Genomic DNA, 18,592 nt, shown 5'->3' with positions numbered 1-18,592 from the left:
AGCAGGTAGGGAGCTGTCATGCCTAGCATTGACCTGGGACCAGATCTGGACTTTCAGGGTATGAGCCAGACACCCCACAGGTCTAGGAGCAGGCAGGGCCCCCTGGAACCAGTGCTGAGGACCCCCTTGAAGGGGTCAATGAACTCAGATGTCTGGGAAACCCTGGGGTGGCCCTTGCAGTGGGTACCACTTTATGATCCTACTTTTTTGGGGGGGGGGTAAATTCGTCTTTAAATAAATCTCAAAGACTTTTGCAACTTAAAAAAAATGATATAGGGCTAGAGCACTATCATAATGCTATAATTAAGCATATATTTATCTCAGATTTCCTTACTGGTTATCACCATTAGATATGTTACTAAATTGGTGGTGACCAAAAAGGATTTATTTTTATTTTTTAAAAGTGACATTATACTATTTCAGTATTGTGGAACTCATGCCCTGGAGGCCTGTCAGGCTATTTCTTTATTAATGTCTACTGAAAACTGGTTTCAACAAGGCTTTAGGTCTTCAGCTGTTACCTTTCGCTGCTGGCTTTTAAAGCTGCTCTGCTTCCTGAAACCTGGATCTGGATTGAATCTGATCTGCTGCTGCCTTAAACGATTTGTTTTTATAATGACAAGCAATTCCTTGATCATTTCTAAACCTTGTAAGCTGCTTAGTGTGTCCGTGGACAGAGAAGTAGGATAAAAGTAATGAATCAAAAGAGGGCATTGGTCCTAGTCGGCCCCCGAAAGAAAAGAGGTGGAATCCTGTCTCCCCTGCCCCCAGCCTCTAAATGAAGGCCTTTCATTGGCTCCATCTCAACATGGATTTCAAAGCAGGTAGGAGGGGAAAAGGAACTTGCATCACCCGCCCTGCATCCCAACACCCGAGTTCCACAAGCAGAAACAGGAAGCTGGTCAGTTCAGGACCTCCAGAGCAGAGAGAGGCTTTGGGAGAAGAGGCTGCTGCCCTTACATTTGGATGTCCATCACGGAGGAGCTTGTGGAAGACGTGGCAAAATTTCCAGCAGAGGACGGCATTGCTGGAGAGGGGCAGCCGGCTCACGACGGCCCAGAAGGTGTGGGCTCCTTTCTCGTGGTGCGTCCCCAGGATGCATGGTGAGAGATGCAGGCTAAGGAAAGAATTCCGAGGAAGGGAGCATGGAGAATATAGGGCAGTGCTTTCGGGCAACAAGCAGGCTCAAAGCCCAGCATTTACACGCACGGAACACACACAACCACACACAATCCTAACACAGGTGCTTTGTTCCAGCTCAGCTTGGCCAGGCCACGATGGGCATTTTGCCCCAGCAAGGCAGACGCAGCCTCTGCCTCCACCTTCCCCCAAAGCTGCCAAATTCCAAAAGGATATTTCTGGCGTGTTTCTCTTTGACGGCAACTTCCTGAGCATTAATGGCCTTGTTGATGCTGACAGTCTAAAAAAGAAGGGGGGGGGAAGCATTAGTAGGTTGCAATTGCAGCGAATGGTAACCCCCCTTCCCACAACGCTGCTAGCACCAACTGTGTCGTGTCTCCTCCCAATCCGTCAATCCCCACACCCATCTCTGAGAAGATTCTGATGGGTCTCTCACACTCAGCAGTTGCCAAGAATTGCCCCCCTTGGCACAGTAGTGAGGCCAATGAGATGGGCCAAGGGATGTTGAAATCAGCCCAACTGTCCTGAACATAGGCTGGCTGCGGATTGGCTGCAATAATTCAGAGGCAGAGTCTTCGCCCAGTGGAGGCTGGAATGTACAAACCCTGAAGGAACCTGGAAGCCTCTGAACATCCTCCTCCAGGCGCAACAATTCAGGGCAAACTTCTCAGACCCCCTCCAATTTTTCACTCACTACTCCTCATTCCACGGGTCCATTAGCTTGAATAAAAAACTCCTGTGCCTCTGAAGAAGCCCTTAGTGGGACAAAGCACAGCAGCACCTGACTCCCAAGATGGTCCCACACCCCCCACGGGGACACAGTTCTTGGAAGCAGGCCTGCAGTTGGGCATCACGGCCTGACAGCGAAAGACTTAGAATCACAGAACTGTAGCGTTGGAAGGGAGCTCAACCCCCTGCAATGCAGGAACCTCAGCTCAAGCATCCGTGACTTGCAGGCACCAGTTCTGGCAACCAGGAATGGCACAGTTAGATGGGAGGTTGCACCAGCCTGGCTGTCTGCCGAAGTCTACAGGGAGATCCTACCTACAGCTTTCTCTATGAGCAATGATGCACTTCAGCAAGAAATCAGTGTATGTCTGGATGTGATAGAAGATGTGTCTGTCTTGCTTGCAGACAAATCACCAGTGGTGGTTGAGGGAGGGGGCTATGTGGTGAGGCTAAGATCTGGGCTGCCCTTGGGGGGAAAAAACCCTTATCCTGACAGATCCCTAGTTATCCTCTAGCATAGTAGTTTTCAGGCCACTGTCCCTTTGGTCCCATAAACTCAACCCCAATGCTTGCTATCCTACCCTATAAAATGTATTATTCACAATAGCGGTTTGCATGAGCCACTAAGAAATATAATAACACAATAGTATTCAGAACGGTAACAATTAAATGCACATTTATTCAAAATCCAATTAAAACTATTTAGTTCAATTCCACAAAGCTGATGAACTTGACCCAGTGATACCAGCTTTTCAAAGTCTGATAGTCATTTACTCCCCCAGTAACCCCCCCCGGGGGGGGCAGTACCACCCACTTTCAGAACTGCTGGTCTAGCAGTTACCCTCATTAAAAAGCCACCTGCAGAAGACCCTGGCTAGGTCTGCTCCTCCTACCAACACTATCTCACTTTACAGTGAAGTGATGTGAAGTGGATCTCTAATGTTCTATAGCAGAGCTTTCCAAACTATGCGTCGTGACATGTTAGTAGTGTGTCGGCTGCAGTGTGTATGTTGTGTGACCACTCCCCGTGCTCCTCTCAGGGCTGGAAAGGAGTTAGTTTAACCTCCGGTGTGCTAGTAAAGTTGAATTACTCTGTCACAAAATGATGCATGTCTAAAAACTGTGTCACCAACATGAAAAATTTGGAAAGCTCTGTTCGATAGAAATGAAATATTTAGTATACTGTTATCCACAATCTGTATTTTTTCAATGGGTCTTATAACCATAACAAAAGATAACTTACATGAAACATGAAATAGCTTTTAGAGAGCTGCAAAGGGTGTCACAATTATAGCTATTCCATGTATGGCACAGCGCACTACTCAGGAAAATTCTGATATATAGAGAACATTTCCTAGCACAGCCCCTAGAGATGGTTTAAAGTACACACTGGAGGTTTGTACAATTAAAGTGAATGAGAGTGCTCTATAGTGACAAATCCACCTAAAGAAGACTTTTGAGGTTAGGAAAGTAATGGGGAAATGCACTGAAAGGTGTGTGATAAACAAATAATTAACTGGAAGGCATGTAACCCACAAACAAATAAGAACAAATGCTCAGCAATGACTGGACATAGTCTGGCCCCCGCATAAGCTTTGTAGAAGCAGATCAGGATGAAAGATTAATAAAGTGGTCACCCAGAAGAGTACAAGGACAGAGTGGCACAACTTTCCCATCTGTGGTCTGCTCTAGATGAGATAAACAAGTGTCAGAAGCTCAGCATGGAAGCAGCCTCACATTTGACTGCCTGCGCTTCTCATCCTGACTGAGTAAACTGAGGAAATCTTACAGAGTGACTCAGCACTGCCCATCACCAAGCTCCATATTTGGATATCTTAAAGGTAAATCGAGATTTGCTCTTGCCCTCTGCCAGGACTCACTAGTCCCGTCTTAAAGATCTCTCCAAAAAGCTGTGACCTTGCTTCGTCATACAATCTAATTTAGGGCTGCACAGAAGCTCATTAGCTTCAGTATTTGCCTCTGCTAAACTAGAGCAAACCTACCACCCACCCCAATATCAATTCAAGCTACATAGGGCTGGATCAAGGCCTTCAAGTCCAGGAACTGAAAGTGGGCCTTTCTACCTTTGGATGCTCTGAAGGGAATCAGCACTCGAGTACCAAAAGCAGGTCAAGGCATGCCATGCCCCTGGTGCCTCTTGGTGCAAGGCAGATGTTAAAATCAGGAGCCAGTCAAGCAAACGGAACATACAACACCACCATAACATACCACGGTCCCCCAACAGCTTAACTTGGGATGGGGCTCATCCTGTTACAACTCCATCAGTTCAGTCAAACAACTCAGTCAGATCTCCCCAAAGCAAACTTCTGTAGAAGTCCACCCAACTCTGAGTCACCTGTAACCATGAGGACATGCCACAGAATGCAGGGAAAGACCCAACATTTTAGGAAGGTCCTTCTAAGACTGCATATAAACCTTCTTGGGAGGTCAGAAAACTTCTAGGCAGGCATCAAAACATTGATGCTTTTCTCTTGAAATCTGTCATTCCTTAGGGGCTGTGCAGTGCCTTGCCCCTGAGAACTGGAGTCTGCCTCCAAGGATTCCCCCAAACATGCAATCTGGAGCGCTAGATTCAAATGTGTACTGAACATTCTGTGGAGAGTCACTGTTCTCTCTTCAAAACCACAGGGATCTCATGACTTTCTGTGAGGTGTTTATGCACCCCCTCTCCTCCCACAAAATAATTTCATCATCTGGGGGTGGGGAGAAAAGGAAGCCTTGCACTCCCGCTGAGCTGACAGCTGCAGTATCACTCTGAAAAGGCTTCACCCAGGAGGGATTCCAGGCCCAGCTGCAGAATCATGAATGAGGCTTCTCTGGCTGAGTTTGGGGTGGGGGGGTGGGGGAAACGGTTAGGAAGGTGCAAGGCAACATTCTGGGGCCCTGTCTCCTCCCCTCTGCATCAGCTCACCATCCCTTTCCTGGAAGGTTTATACACTGGAATCAAAACCCTCGGGGCTGAGGGTTTCCTGGACCCACAGAGGGAAATGGTCAAGGCTCAGCTGAAAGGGTGGCATTGTCTAGCACTTCCTGCTCCAGCAGCTCTGTATGCAGCAAGTTCTGTAAAGGCAACGTGGAGGAAAATGCCAGCTTCATTCCACACCCGCCCGCCCCATGCATAGCAACAGGAAGCTACAGCCAAGGCAGGAGAGGCACCAGATGGGCTCACTGCTACTCCCCAGCTGATATCACAACTGGCATGAGATCAAGAAAGAAGCCACAGCACTAATGAGCTCCTGGTCCAAAATTATCCATGGAAATCCCAGAAACCCAACTCTTCCTTATCATAGCAATTTGTGGATATTAAACTGTTCTTGTCTGGTAAGGTCTAAACAAGGATAATGGCTTCTTCAAAGCAGTCCCCATCCCTCAAATTGGGTTCACGTTTGGTGATTGATTTGCAGAGGTGGTGCTTAAGATGCGCCACCAAACCCTGCCCTCAAGAGAACACCAATCCCAGTGTTAGAAACTCATATATAAGCTAGGCGCACCATGGATCTAGGTTTTGGTCACCACAACGGAAAATCCATTTGCCAGGGGATTGGACGAGATGACCCTTGGTGTACCTTCCAATTCCACAATTGTATGATCTCAACTACATTGCTTGACTGTAACTTGTTCTTACAAAAATTCATTTGTCCCAGTATGCAAGAAGAAACACACACAGGGGTAACAAGACCCATGTCAGTAGCAAAATGCTCCTGGGGAATTCTGAATACCTGGACCACCCCCGTCTCCCCTGAATCCAGGGCTTCCCTCTTGTCTCTGAGTGCTTCACTGATGACCTCAAAGTTGGTGTCAGGTGACAAATTGAGCTAGGACCTGCCAGGAGAAGGGTGGAATGTCCACTGCTGGCCCTATGGGAAGCTCAGCACTGCAGCAAACCCACCAGTGATTATTCTGGGCAAAGCTGAAAGCTGGGAGGAGGCCACTCTGGGCAGGCCAGCAGCATCTGCCGAGGGTGCTTTGGGGCTCTGAGATCAGGAGGGCGGGGGGAGACCTGCAGCTCAAATGTTAAGGCCACAGGTCACATGACCATGCACAGCTCTGGCCTTTGAAGTGAGCCTCTGGCACAAAGCCCACTGAAAATGGAGGCAGACCTACCTTAGCCCTACTTTTTCTCAACAAAATCCAGGTCTTTCCTGTCTGCCCTGCAACTGCCCTTATAGGAAACTGGAACTACAAACTGCCCTGAATCCAAGAAGCAAGTGGCAGTTTCCAGGCCCTGCAAGAGGGAGGACTGCCCTGTGCCTTTCCATCACTCCCAGAGTTATGACATGGCACAGGAAGCTGGCCAAGCATCAGTTTACCAGTGTGCTCTGCCAAGGGCTTTTAGCAGTAAAGAGCCTTTGAAGATGCTCCCCCCCCCCCTTACAGGCAGGCCTTCCTAGAGTTTTGGGGAGGGGTCACAGCTCAGTAGCAGAGTGTCTGCTCTGCCTTGCAAGCAGAAGGTCTCAGGTTCAATCCCTGGCATCTCCAGGTAGGAGTAAGAGGGACTCCTGCATGAAATCCTCGAGAGTTGCTATCAGTCAGTGTAGACAATACAGTGGTACCTTGGGTTACATATGCTTCAGGTTACATACGCTTCAGGTTACAAACTCCGCTAACCCAGAAATAGTGCTTCAGGTTAAGAACTTTGCTTCAGGATGAGAACAGAAATTGTGCTCTGGCGGCACAGCAGCAGCAGCAGGAGGCCCCATTAGCTAAAACGGTGCTTCAGGTTAAGAACAGTTTCAGGTTAAGTACGGACCTCCGGAACGAATTAAGTACTTAACCTGAGGTACCACTGTACTGAGATGGACCAATGGTCTGACATGGTATAAGGCAGCTTCCTATGTTACTGTGGAAGACAGAATAAGCAAACTGATTTGAAACATGTCATCATCATCATTTTTCTTATTTATTGAATTTGTTCATCGTTTTATCTTGCCCAGGGCAACCCAAAGTGATTTATGACCAACCTGGTTGTAGAGGAAAGTTTTTGCCTGGTGCCTAAAGATATAACAATGGCGCCAGGTGAAACTCCCTGGGGAAAGAATTCCACAGATGGAGAGCACTGCAGAAAAGGCCTGTTCTTGTGTTGCCACTCTCTGGACCTCTTGTGGAGGACTCCAGGTCAGTTAATATGGGGAGAGCCGGCCCTTGAGGTCTCTTGAACCATCTGAGGCTTTATAGGGCAAAACCAGCACTTTGAATTTGGCCTGGAAACTAATTGGCAGCCAACACAGTTGGGCTGGGATTGGCGTTATATGCTCAAACCATCTTGCCCCAGTGAGCAACCTGGTCAATGAATTCTGCACCAGCTGAAGTTTCTGAATGCCTTCAGAGGCAGCCCCAAGTATAACGCATTGCAATAATCTAATGTAGAGGATACCAGAGCACAGATTACAGTAGTTAGGCTATCCCTGTCCAGATAGGGGTGCAGCTGGGCCGCTAGCCAAAGCTGATGGACGACACTCCAAGCCACCAAGGCCACCTGAGCCTCAAGTGACAGCAAAGGATCCCGAATCCCACCAAGATACGTACCTGCTCCTTCAGAGGGAGTGAACCCCATCAAGAGCAGGCAACCTCCAATCCACCCAGTCTAGGGAACCACCCACTAACAGTGCCTCAGTCTTATCTGAATTGAGCTTTAGTTTATTGGCTCTCATCCAGCCCAGTACTGGGTCCAGCACAGCCACTGCACATCTATCCCAGAATAAGATTTCCAGGGGAGATCCTCTTTTTCGAGAGATCTATAGAAAAACCCTAATGCTGCATTCAAATGAATGCATACCATTTAAATGGTGACAAAGCAGGACTTGAGGAATATGTAGAATAGCCACCGGAAGGAAGCTTTACAAATAATGTGCTCTCTGTTTACACAGCGCCCCCCCCCCCCAATGCAGTCACACGCAAGGTCTGAGCACTGGCACCTTCTTCACACTCCAGGGCCAATGGGGTCGCTGGGGTCCCCAGTAGCAGCTGCTGGAAATATCTGGGAATTTTGTTATTTCTTTAGAGTGAGCCTAAACCACTTCACGCTCCAACAACTAGAGTCCACAGTCACGTGAAGTTTCACCTCCTTCCATTTGCCTCTTAAAATATATATACAGTACATTTAGTTCGGTAAGCAATCAGATGTCTGATTTACCCAGTGAAACGGCTCAACACCTCAGCTACTTTCTACCCCAACTTTTCAAAACAGGATATGAAAACAATTTAGCATTTTGCCTGTATCATGAATTCCATTGTTTGCCGTTATACAACTCCAAGGACATGTAGTGACCCCCCTCCTGTTTTTATCATTCTTCACCCCCACCAATAAATTCTTGTGTTTCTCTTCCCCTCCCCAGATAAGACTTCACCCCAGTGGTTCATGGGTCCACAGGATTAAATTTCATCCTAAATTCTGAGCTCTATTGGCTTCACCTACACACTGGAATTTACACTCATAGTGCAACCTTGAAACACAGATTTCAGACATGTATGTTCTCTTTCTTTTGAACCCTATTAAGCTGTTGGGGTACATTGGATCTGCCTCCACTACAATCAGAAAGTGAGGCTTTGGTGGTGATGTTACTACTAGGTGTAACCCGTTTTGCACTGACTCATGAGACAGGGCCTTTTCAGTAGTCGTTCCCTAGTAGTGGAACGGACTTCCTAATGAGGTGCACTTGTTTCCATCTTTATTACGTTGCAGGAGGTATTTGAAAACATTCCTATTTATCCAGATGTTTGGTGGCTGAAGAATACTGTTCTAGGCAACCATAAGATCAACGGATTGAAAAATGTTTATAACTTTTAGATTTTTTTTTAATGTAACTTATTTCAGTTGTGTTTAACTGTAATTTTTAAAAAATGTTTTACTGCTTTAAAAAAATTGCTTTGTTTTTGTTTTAAATGATACACTCATTTGGTGCCTGGGAAATCTTGGGGAAGGATGGGATATAAATTTGATAAATATTTGCTCAGAGCCTGATATTTCACCTCTGCATCTTCTGTTTTCTTCTCCAGAGCTTCCCAAAAGCCAAGTGAAGGATTTAAGTTAACATAGTGGGATCTAATAGCGTCTGTGACATACTATTTTATTCGGAATACAATGCCAATTAAAAAAAAAAAACCTGTCAGAGTTGTATTCAACTAAGACCCATTCAGAGTAGGCCTGCTGAAAATAATAAGCCAGTTAGTCATGTTCATCAACTTCAATGGGTCTACTCTGAGGAAGACTAGCATGGATAACCTCCTACCCTTTAACCTAGAATCATTTTGAAATCAACCATTAACTTTATTTTTGAAGTTAGAACTTCAAGGGGCTTGTTGGTTTATGCTGTCATGTGTAAAACATGTTGCAGAAGAGTCTAGGAAATGTTCTGGAGGGAGAGTGATCAAGGAGCTCAAGCAGCCACTAGGGTAGGCTGGCTTACAGGAGCCACCACAAGCTTCCTTTCCAAAGTACTGCTTGCATTACTTCCCCATTCCAGACAGCCGCACAGCGGCTTGGAAAGAGAAGGGAAACCAAGGCTCGTCAACTCCAGGGCAGGAGGGCTGTGTTGCCCCAGGAAACAGGGTGAGGAGCCCCAGAATTTCCATAGTGGCAAGAGAGACTCCCCTATGAAGAAAGATTTGCACAATTTGGGACTTTTTCATTTAGAGAAAAAGCAAGTAAGAGCAGACATGATAAACATCTGTAAAATTAGGCTCTCCTTCCTGGTTTCCTGCTCAAGTGAGCTTTTGTGGCTGAGTGTTGATTTGAACCCAGGTCTGACTCTGAAATTCTAACCACTACACCACAATGATTCTCTTATGCTAAGGGGCCCTCCCCAAAGCAGAGACAGCATCTGCCAGATCAAAAAGAGTCCAGTGAGGAAAATGTAACAAGGCCCAGTGCAAGGAGGGATGACAGCGGTGGCAACAGCCTGTTAAGCACCAGAGTGGCATGGCTCTTTCCACAAGAGGAAGCACAGAGAAGGAGCGAATGTGTTTATCAAAGGCTGGCATATGCACCCTTTCAAGAAGCAAATGCACACACAGGATTCCAATTTTCAATCAGGCATATCAGCTTCGTTATCTCCCACAATTAGGTTTTGTGCTACAATTTTTGCACCAAGTTGGGGGGGGGACCTCTGCTGGCGCCACCCCACAGCTGCATCAAGAGTCTATCCTGAAGAACTAGGCTGTGCTTCTCCTGATTCAAAATGGCATCCAACAGTATCCAAATGTAAGCCCAAACCCGCTGCTCCATCTCAGGAACCGTCACACCAAACTAACTGGGAGACAAAATTCTCAGAAGCATTCAAATCAGTGCTAGTAAACCTAAAGCACTTCTACGGGCTCATCTGGATAACCCAAAGACCACCCCCACCCCTCTGTACAAAACAACAGCACTACCTCCCCCATTCCCATGTGGAGTGGGAATGCCACACCTTTCTAGTCCCCCAGACAGAATTCAAGCAAGCTCTAAGCACACAGTGACTTTGAGACAGGGACACTCCCCCTTATCATGAAGGCAATTCAGGCACTGAAATGAAGAGCAATTGGGTTCTTTGATGGCAGTAAAAAAAAGCAGAAAGGAGATTGACTGTTCCCTTCCAGGTTCCTCAAGAGGCAGATTTCACTTGCCCCAAACAAGGAAGAGGTAGGTCATTTACAAGAGGGTGTGTGTGTGTAACTGAAACATCCCTTAATAATCTGAATACACTTACCCTTCCACCATCAGTTAACATTTGGAGTGATCAATTTCTCTTATTTGAGGGGGTAACCCATCATTTTAAACCGGTAGCTCACCCTCAGCTTCTTTCAGAGGCTGCTGCAGCATATCTCAAGAGTGGCTTCCCTGCCAACAGGTCAGCATCAGCCTCATTATTCTACCCTTCAAAGCTTGCTGTTCCTAGCTTGAGCCATGAAAGTCTTTAGCCCTGCTCCGGGTGCATCTGCCCTCTCTGACAGCTCAGAAGATGCTGCTCCCAGCAGCCCTTCAGACTGTGATGAGCTGCCCCTCTCTCAGAGTGGAAGTCCTGGACTGGAGCTAGGAAGCCCTGAATGTGTGTGTGTGTGTGTGTGTGTGTGCGCGCGCGCGTGCTTTCTCTCCCTCATGTCACTCTCAAGTCAACAGCTCTCACACACCCTCTTGCCTCTAGGAATGTAGGAAGAAGCTTTATACCAAGAGATATAGTGGTCTAGTTCAGGACTGTCTGCACTGACCGGGAGCAGTTCTCCAGGGTCTCTCCCAGCCCTACCTGGAGATGCCATCAGGGATGGCACCTTCAGCATGCAACACAGTTGTTCTGCCACTGAACTACAGCAGCCCCCATGCCCTTCAGTGTGTCAAATTCAGACAGGAAGGAATGAAAAATGCAATCCCTCCTCTTGAATGTATTACTCCTTTTCCCCCTTGCGCAACCGTCTTATACCTTGCAATCTTTTTGTTTAAGCAGCTGGGGTTAAGCACACTGGTGGAATCATGACTATTACTTTGAGCTGCATTCCTTATATCTGATCATTTAAGTGTTGGGCTCGTTCTTAGCTCTTGCCTCCTCTCCAACCACCTGCCACTTCCCTGACTACCTGTGGTTGCTGGTCCAGCAAGTACCCCTTAGTTTGGCTCCCCTCAAGGCATTATCACCATGCTCCAGAAACCCGCTACTCTTAAAGCACGAATTAGGGATGGAGGGGGAATTGTCTAGGTAGCATGATGTCACTGGCAGCCAATCAGTAGCTCGCAACCCCCCCCCACGAGGTGGGCTAACTCCCCCCACCAAAGCCTGCCCCTTTTTGCTGCTTGAAAACAGCTCCTTTTCCCGGCTCTGTAGGGTTCAACTGCTGTGACTGCAGGAGGCAAACACCAACACGCCCCCCCTCCCGGCGGGAGTCCTTCAAAGCCTTTCCTGCTGCTTCCGAAAGGCAGCCCTGGGGAACTCTCTGTTGCACAGAACCAACTTGACCCTTTTCGAGGTCGCGCCCTGCCCCCTTCGGCCCAGATCCACCCGCAAAAGGAGGAAGGGAGGGATGGTGGTCCTGGACGCGCCCACAATGCCGGCAGCGAGTGTTTCGCTCAGTCGGAGACAGGTGGCGGCGGCTCTCTCCCTACTGCAACAAAGCAGAGCCTGGCTCTGTGCGCTTCCCCGCTAGGTATGTCCTAACCCAGGCTGGGTAGACGCCGCAAGGAGACTCCCGAGATGGGGAAAGCGGGTGGAGGCTCCCGAGCCCTGCAAGGCTCGATAGATGGAGGCAACCGGGGACAACGGAGGCAGCAACAAGCGCCTCCCTCCAACTCTCCTCTCGAGGAAATGGGAGGAGGGAGAGAAGGCGAGCCCCACCTCGAGCAAGCCGGTGTCCAAGGCTTGGGGTGGGGGAGGACCACCCCGTCCTCCGGCGCTGGACCTCCTCCAGTGCCAAGTCTCTGGAGCCGAGCGCCCCGAGGGTTCTCCGGCAAGTGGCGGCTGGGCACACAATGCGCTGGATTACCGCCCGGCCAGCCGCTCCTCTCCCTTCTTGAAACCCCACCCGGAGCTGGTGACAAGCCCGGCAACCCCGGAGAGAGAGAGTATCCGCGCCCCCATCCCGCCTGCCTCCTGCCGGGGAGCATCCCGGGCGCCGCCCCTCTCACAAAGCCGGGCGCCATCTGCCCTCCGCGGCTCCCGTCCGCCTGGGTTCGTGGTGCCCTGCCCTTACCATCTTGCCCACCTCCATGGTCGGAGGCTGCTGCTACTGCTGCTGGGGCCGCCGCCGGTGGCGGCGACGGGGCGGGTCTCTCCCGCCCTCTTCTCCTCCCTGCTCCAGCTACGGTGAGATGCCCATGCCCAGGGCGGCGCTCCTTCCAAGAGAGAGGACCAGACGAGGGGGCGGCGGCGATGGTGGCGACCCCACGGCCGCCCCTCCCCGGCGGTGGGATTGCGCCGCTCGCCCGCCCGCCGCGCCCAGGCGCAGCGCCGGAGTGAGCGAGCAAGCGAACGAGCGCGGACGCGTCTGCGTGTGTGCTCGGAATGACAAAAGGCCGCCGCCGGCGCTCGCTCGCGCCCGCCCAGCTCTCCCCTCCCCTCCCCGGAAGGGCAGCAGGAGGGAAGCAGGCAGGCAGGGCTTCTCCCACCCCCCCCCCGGCTCAGGCGGCACAAAGGAAGACACCGTGCAGAAGCAGCGGCCGCCCGCCGGGCCAGGCCCGGCACAGACCCAGCCAAGGCGGCGGGAAGGAGGAGTTTGCGCGGCAGCGCCCACGCGGGTAGAGACCCTCCTGCTGCCTGGAGGGGTCACCAGAGCGCCGGCCAGGCAGCTTCACCGCCCCCCGGAGGATTGCCACTTAGCCTAGAGATGGCGAGGAGAGGAGCGAAACTCCCAAGCAGCAGTCCCTCCCCCCCTCCCCCAGGACTGCCTGGAAAGGATAGCCTGAGGTTAGGAGGATTGGGATGATGGGAGGATCAGCCCCCAACCCACATTCGCACCAGTCCTCTACCCACCACCGTCTCCCAACTCCATCACCTCCACTCTCTCTGCATGTCATGGTTGGCTTAGAGAATCTTTAGGCTGCCCATCAATTGCTTACTCAGTTCTTATAGGCAGCCCTGTTTAGGGAAGTTTTTAATGTTTGAAGTTTTATTCTGTTTTTAGTGTCCTGCTGGGAGCCGCCCAGAGTGGCTGGGGACCAGCCAGATGGGTGGGATATTATTAATAATAATAATAATAATAATAATAATAATAATAATAATAATAATTTCATCTGGGGAAATAGAATCATACAATTGTAGAGTTGGAAGGGACCCTGAGGGTCATCTAGTCCAACCCCTTGCAATGCAGGAATCTCAGCTAAAGCATCCATGGCAGATGGCCATCCAACCTCTGCTTAAAAACCTCCAGCGAAGGAGAGGCCATCACCTCTCATGGGAGGCTGTTCCACTGTCCATGTGACAGCCCTTGATATATGGCTATCATATCTCCTCTCAGTCTCTTCTTCTCCAGGCTAAACATACCCAGCTCCTTCAGCCATTCCTCCTAAAGCTTGGTTTCCAGACCCTTGATCATCTTGGTTGCTCTCCACTGTACATGCTCCAGATTGTCAACATCCTTCTTAAACTGTGGCATCCAGAATTGGACATGGTATTCCAGGTGCGGGGTGCCAGGCCCCTGGGTCCATATAGCTCACTACTGGCTGGCAACAGCTCTAACCAGGGTTTTCAGCAGGGACCTTTGCTGAGGATTGAGCCTGGGCCCTTCTGTGGACAAAGCAGGCACTCTTCTCTCATTAACCCCTCTCAGATTAATGTTCCGCTAGCAGCACCTCCTATTGCTCCTCACAAGTGTTGGATGGAAAAGAAGACAAAGGTGTTCATCCTGCCTCTGAGGCCCTTTGCAGTGCTAGCAGCTCAACTGAAACCATATCTGCACTGAAGTCACTACAAAGAACAAAAGATGGCCCAGCACAACACTCCCTATAACAACAACAACAACAACAACAATAATAATATAATAATAATTTATTATTTATACCCCGCCCATCTGGCTGGGCTTCCCCAGCCACTCTGGGTGGCTTCCAAAAGAATATTAAAATACTGTGATACATCAAACATTAAAAGCTTCCCTAAACAGGGCTGCCTTCAGATGTCTTCTAAGAGTCTGGTAGTTGTTGTTCTCTTTGACATCTGACAATAAGACCACATTGTCATAGTAGCCTTTGAAAGAATGATGTAGAAAGATGGGATAGAAATTTTTTGATAAAGAAAGCAGGGCTGGTTTTGTTTCCGTGAACTCTGGCACTCTTCACATGCTCCTTTCCCTCACAACCTGCAATCAAAAGCAAAAGCTTCCATAAACTTGACCTTTGGCCTTTTCCTCCCTGCCTCTCCTTTAAAATTTTGTGGAAGGGGACTACAAGAGCCTTCTGGCCCCTTCCTCTGAAAAGCCTGGACCATATCACCACTGAATAGAAACAAAGGAACTCACGGGGCTTGTCCCACAACAGCCCACCAGCATTAGCCTTTATCATATTACACCTTTATGTGGATTTAATTGTAAGCCAACTTGGAAACTGGAAACTTAGAAACTGGTCTTAAAACACACACCAAGTTGCAGGATGAGATCTGAAGTGCAGGCAAGCTGAGGTGGGGTCAAAAGTAGAATTGAGGGCAGAAGTCACCTGAATGGAAGAAGCAAGCCTTGACACAGTGACTGTGTATGAAAATAGGAAGAGTCCTGCTGGACCAGGCCAGTGGCCCTTGTGGCCCAGAATCCTCTTCTCACAGTGGCCAACCAGATGCCCAGTTGGGGAAACCCACAAGCAGGGCCTGAGCACAACAAGAACCCTCATATGTTTCCAGCAATGGGTGTTCAAAAGCATTATTGCTTCCACAATGGCACAGCATAGCTACTGTAGCTAGTTAGCCATCGATAGCCATTTCCTCCATGAATTTGTCTAATCCTCATTCACAGCCATCTAGGTTGGTGGCCCTACACAGTCTGCACTGTAAGGAGACTCCCAGGGACTTGGTACCTCAAGGTCTTCTCTTTCTATCCCACAGAAGCCTACATGAGCACTGTAATGACAAGCTCAACACTGCAGTCACTTGCCCACCACACTCTCCCAGCGCACACACCGCCCATCTGATTGCAAAATGCAGTCCTGCAAAACTGCACATTGCTGATTTCCGGTTCTCTTTGTGTTTCCCACCCCAAGTGCTAAGTCATTTCCCCTCTGAGAGACCTGGAAGTGACAGGAAAGGACACAAAGCCTAAGAAGGATAACAGCTCCTTTTTGCATAGCAGGATAGCAGAATCAGTGCAGTCCATACACTTAAATACTTGGACCTTTAATTCATATTTTCGCCTAACTCATTTTTGAGTGGCATGTGATTGTTAAAAACATAACTTGCCACACAGTGTCAGCCAAAGAATTGGTTGACTCCAGCCCTCTGCATCCAACTGTGGCCCACCAGGAGCTACAGGAAAGCTCACATAGGCAGGGCAAGATGGGCAAGAACCCCTTTGGTTTCCAATACCCCATAATTGAAGCTATCTCGATTCTAAATACAGAGGCTTTGCTCTGAGCTATTATGGCCAACAATATAGTCATAATGTCTATTAATGTTTCTTACTGTTCTTTGAAAGCTATCACAATGTACTGTGGCAATGAAATCTACAGGAGCTTTTTCTCCCACCCAACAGGCTGCAAACCTTTGGAATTTCATACGTGCAGTCAAGAACAAAGCCACTTAAAGATGACAGATTGAAGTTTTAAAAAGGAATTTAATATCATGATTTGCCTTTTAGGTTCTTGGAGGCAACACAGCGCACACATCAGTCTGTTATAAAAACTGATGGGACACTGCCTTCCAAGAACAGGAGCAGAACCAGGAAGCCAGCGCAAGCAAGGTGACAGCCACCAATACCTGGCTATATCCAATTAATGAAAGCCAATAAGGGGGATGGTTGGGGTTAGCACCCCTGCAGAGGCCCAGCTTAGCTACCAAAGGCCTGAGTTTAAAAAAGTGTCCTAGCCTGCTGTCCCAAACCTGAGGGTGGCACCAGGTTTATTTCCCTTGGAAGAGCATTCCACAGATGGGGCACTATATAAAAGGCCCATTCTCATGTTCTACATTTCTTGGGGGGGGGGGGTGTTTCTGAGCATTGCTAGTTTTTCCTTCTGTCAAATAGGAACTGTGTAACTTCTTAGATTTCCAAATGTGTACCTGGGTCCCCTAATCTACTTGCAGTTCACATTCAGAAACATATGAATCATAGGTTAGGCAAGAAAAGTGGAAGTTTGCCTCAGGAGGGATGTAAACTCTACAATTCCTCAAGCTGAGAGCAGAGCAAAAGGCAGCTCCAGCAGCTTTAGAATCTACCAGCTGAATTGTGTGGGGTTTTTTTTTTCTATATAAAAAGAGGCGTCAGACAGCTTCTGCTTCATTATTGCAACTGAAGTATTGGGGGATGCTCAGCAACACCCGCTGCCTCAAGCATCTTAAGAAAAAGCAGTGCTGCTACTGCTTATTGTGGCTTCCAGCTAACAGGAACAAATTGTCCAAGTAGCACAGAACAAGAGCAAAAGCTCCCACGCCAAGCTGGGCTAAATGAGGGTTTGGGTGGAAATGCAGTTTCCTTTGCTGTGAAATCCCAAGTGGGCCAACAGCCAGCTTCTCCCTAAGCAGGCGGTGCAAAAAATAAATAAATCCCGTTTCAGTGCAGCCTTGGACAAGACGTTATGTAGGAGGCTTGTTTTAGAAGACAGAGGCCCCTCCCCAATTTTGCTCAAGCAGCCTATGGAGCTGCACAACCTGGCTTCCATACCCAACAGTGATGGAAAACATCCTCATTAACAGCCACAGTGGTGAAGCACCCCTGCACCTTGCCACTAGGCTTGGGAGGTGGGGGAAACATTTCTCATTCCCAGGGGCCAACCTTGTAGATGGGCCATGTAACGTTTCTAGATTTCAAGGTATCTGCGTCAGGAGAATTGTTTGAAGACACAGGATACCATTTGACTTCTGGCTAGGCAGGGTTGCTTCTAGCAGCTGCCTGGAGATCACATGCCAGCTTCTCTGAGGAAAAACAGGTGGCTCACCTGTCATTGAGGTGCATGAATTGTGGTTGTCTTTGCAGTCATACATATAGCTCCTGCATCTGCTGCATGGGTATTGTTTTGGAACCTTCTGGAGCTGGGCCAGCATTTTGGTGGGCCACTCTCCCCCACCCTCCATGTTTATTCTCAAGGAGGCATGGATGCTGTCTCTGAAACCACATGCAGCAGCTATGTAAAAAGTACCCTTGTTAATAAGCCCTCAAAAGTTACTAGCCTGCAAAAATGCCTACTAGCCTGCTGGAGCACTGGCAGAGGAGGGATAGGGGACTCCGTTCCTCTCCTAGCATCCTACTGCATTCCTATTCTGGGTGCAAAGGAAGGGCCTTCACTTTTTCTGGCAAAGCCACTCAGGTTTCTGTACTGGGGACAGAGGAAGGACTAAATGCTTTGCTGCCTTCTGCCAGCTCACTCACTTGCCTACATGGAATTACTTGTCACCTATGATTACCCGGTAGGCGTGTAACTACGAAGCTTTGACCAAGAGCAGGCTAAGGTAGCAAGCACAGCGGGGATGGAGGGTGGATTGTGAGATTACACAGATGACCATGCAAATAATTACAGTTAATGGAAAGAAACCAGTTCTTTTCCTTTGAGGTCACAAACATGGAGCTCAGCACAGCCCCTTCAAAGGAGAAATCCATCCTGAGATGAGCATCAAAGCTGTAGTGGTGGATAAAGGCTACTCTTTAGCATTCCCATTGGAGATATAAGCAACCATTAAAGTGTTATCCAACACTGCTGATAGATTTGGGCTGGAGTGGCTACTACAGGCAATGGAGTATCCAGCAGTCTTTGTATGGAGTGGGGGGTGGGTGGGGGGGGTGGGTTGGGACAGGGACTGATTAGTTTACTAGTCTGTTGATAGTATGCTGCATTAACACCTTGTACTATTACCTGGGACAGCATCCATGTCTGGTGGACTCAGTCTCACTAAGAAGGAACAAACAAATAATATTGAGCAGTACACTTATTAGTGAAGACACAAGCACTTTCCCAAAATACTATGGAAAGCCTCTTCTGTGTCAATTGCTTTTTTCTCCCAATGCCTCTGTTTTTAGGTGGCAACAAAGGAGGGCTCTACCATATTTCAAAAGGGAAAATGTTCTGGCTGGACACCCTCTGGTAGTTCTGAGAGGCCACAGATGCAGAACCACA

General features: G+C 48.7%; 1 protein-coding gene across 2 annotated transcripts in view; it reads right to left on the bottom strand.

The window, feature by feature from the left end:
• The window catches only part of HIP1 (huntingtin interacting protein 1), a 71,137-nt gene that overhangs the window by 28,296 nt on the left and 24,249 nt on the right, over positions 1-18,592 (bottom strand). The window contains exons 1-3 of one of the 2 annotated variants that reach the window (XM_081889767.1): positions 12,544-12,784; positions 1,357-1,420; positions 961-1,103 (exon numbers count right to left, since the gene is read on the bottom strand). In XM_081889767.1, coding sequence (XP_081745893.1) covers positions 961-1,103; positions 1,357-1,420; positions 12,544-12,561 — 225 coding nt within the window. In that variant the 5' untranslated portion in view covers positions 12,562-12,784. Of the gene's footprint in view, positions 1-960; positions 1,104-1,356; positions 1,421-12,543; positions 12,785-18,592 lie in introns of those variants that run through there. The other variant, XM_081889766.1, reaches the window with a different exon arrangement.

The sequence above is a fragment of the Podarcis melisellensis genome (genome assembly GCF_964234715.1).
Source record: "Podarcis melisellensis genome assembly, chromosome: 15".
Taxonomy (NCBI): Eukaryota; Metazoa; Chordata; class Lepidosauria; order Squamata; family Lacertidae; genus Podarcis; species Podarcis melisellensis.
The sequence above is the reverse complement of the archived record's forward strand: the minus strand, read 5'-3'. Positions and strand labels throughout refer to the sequence as shown.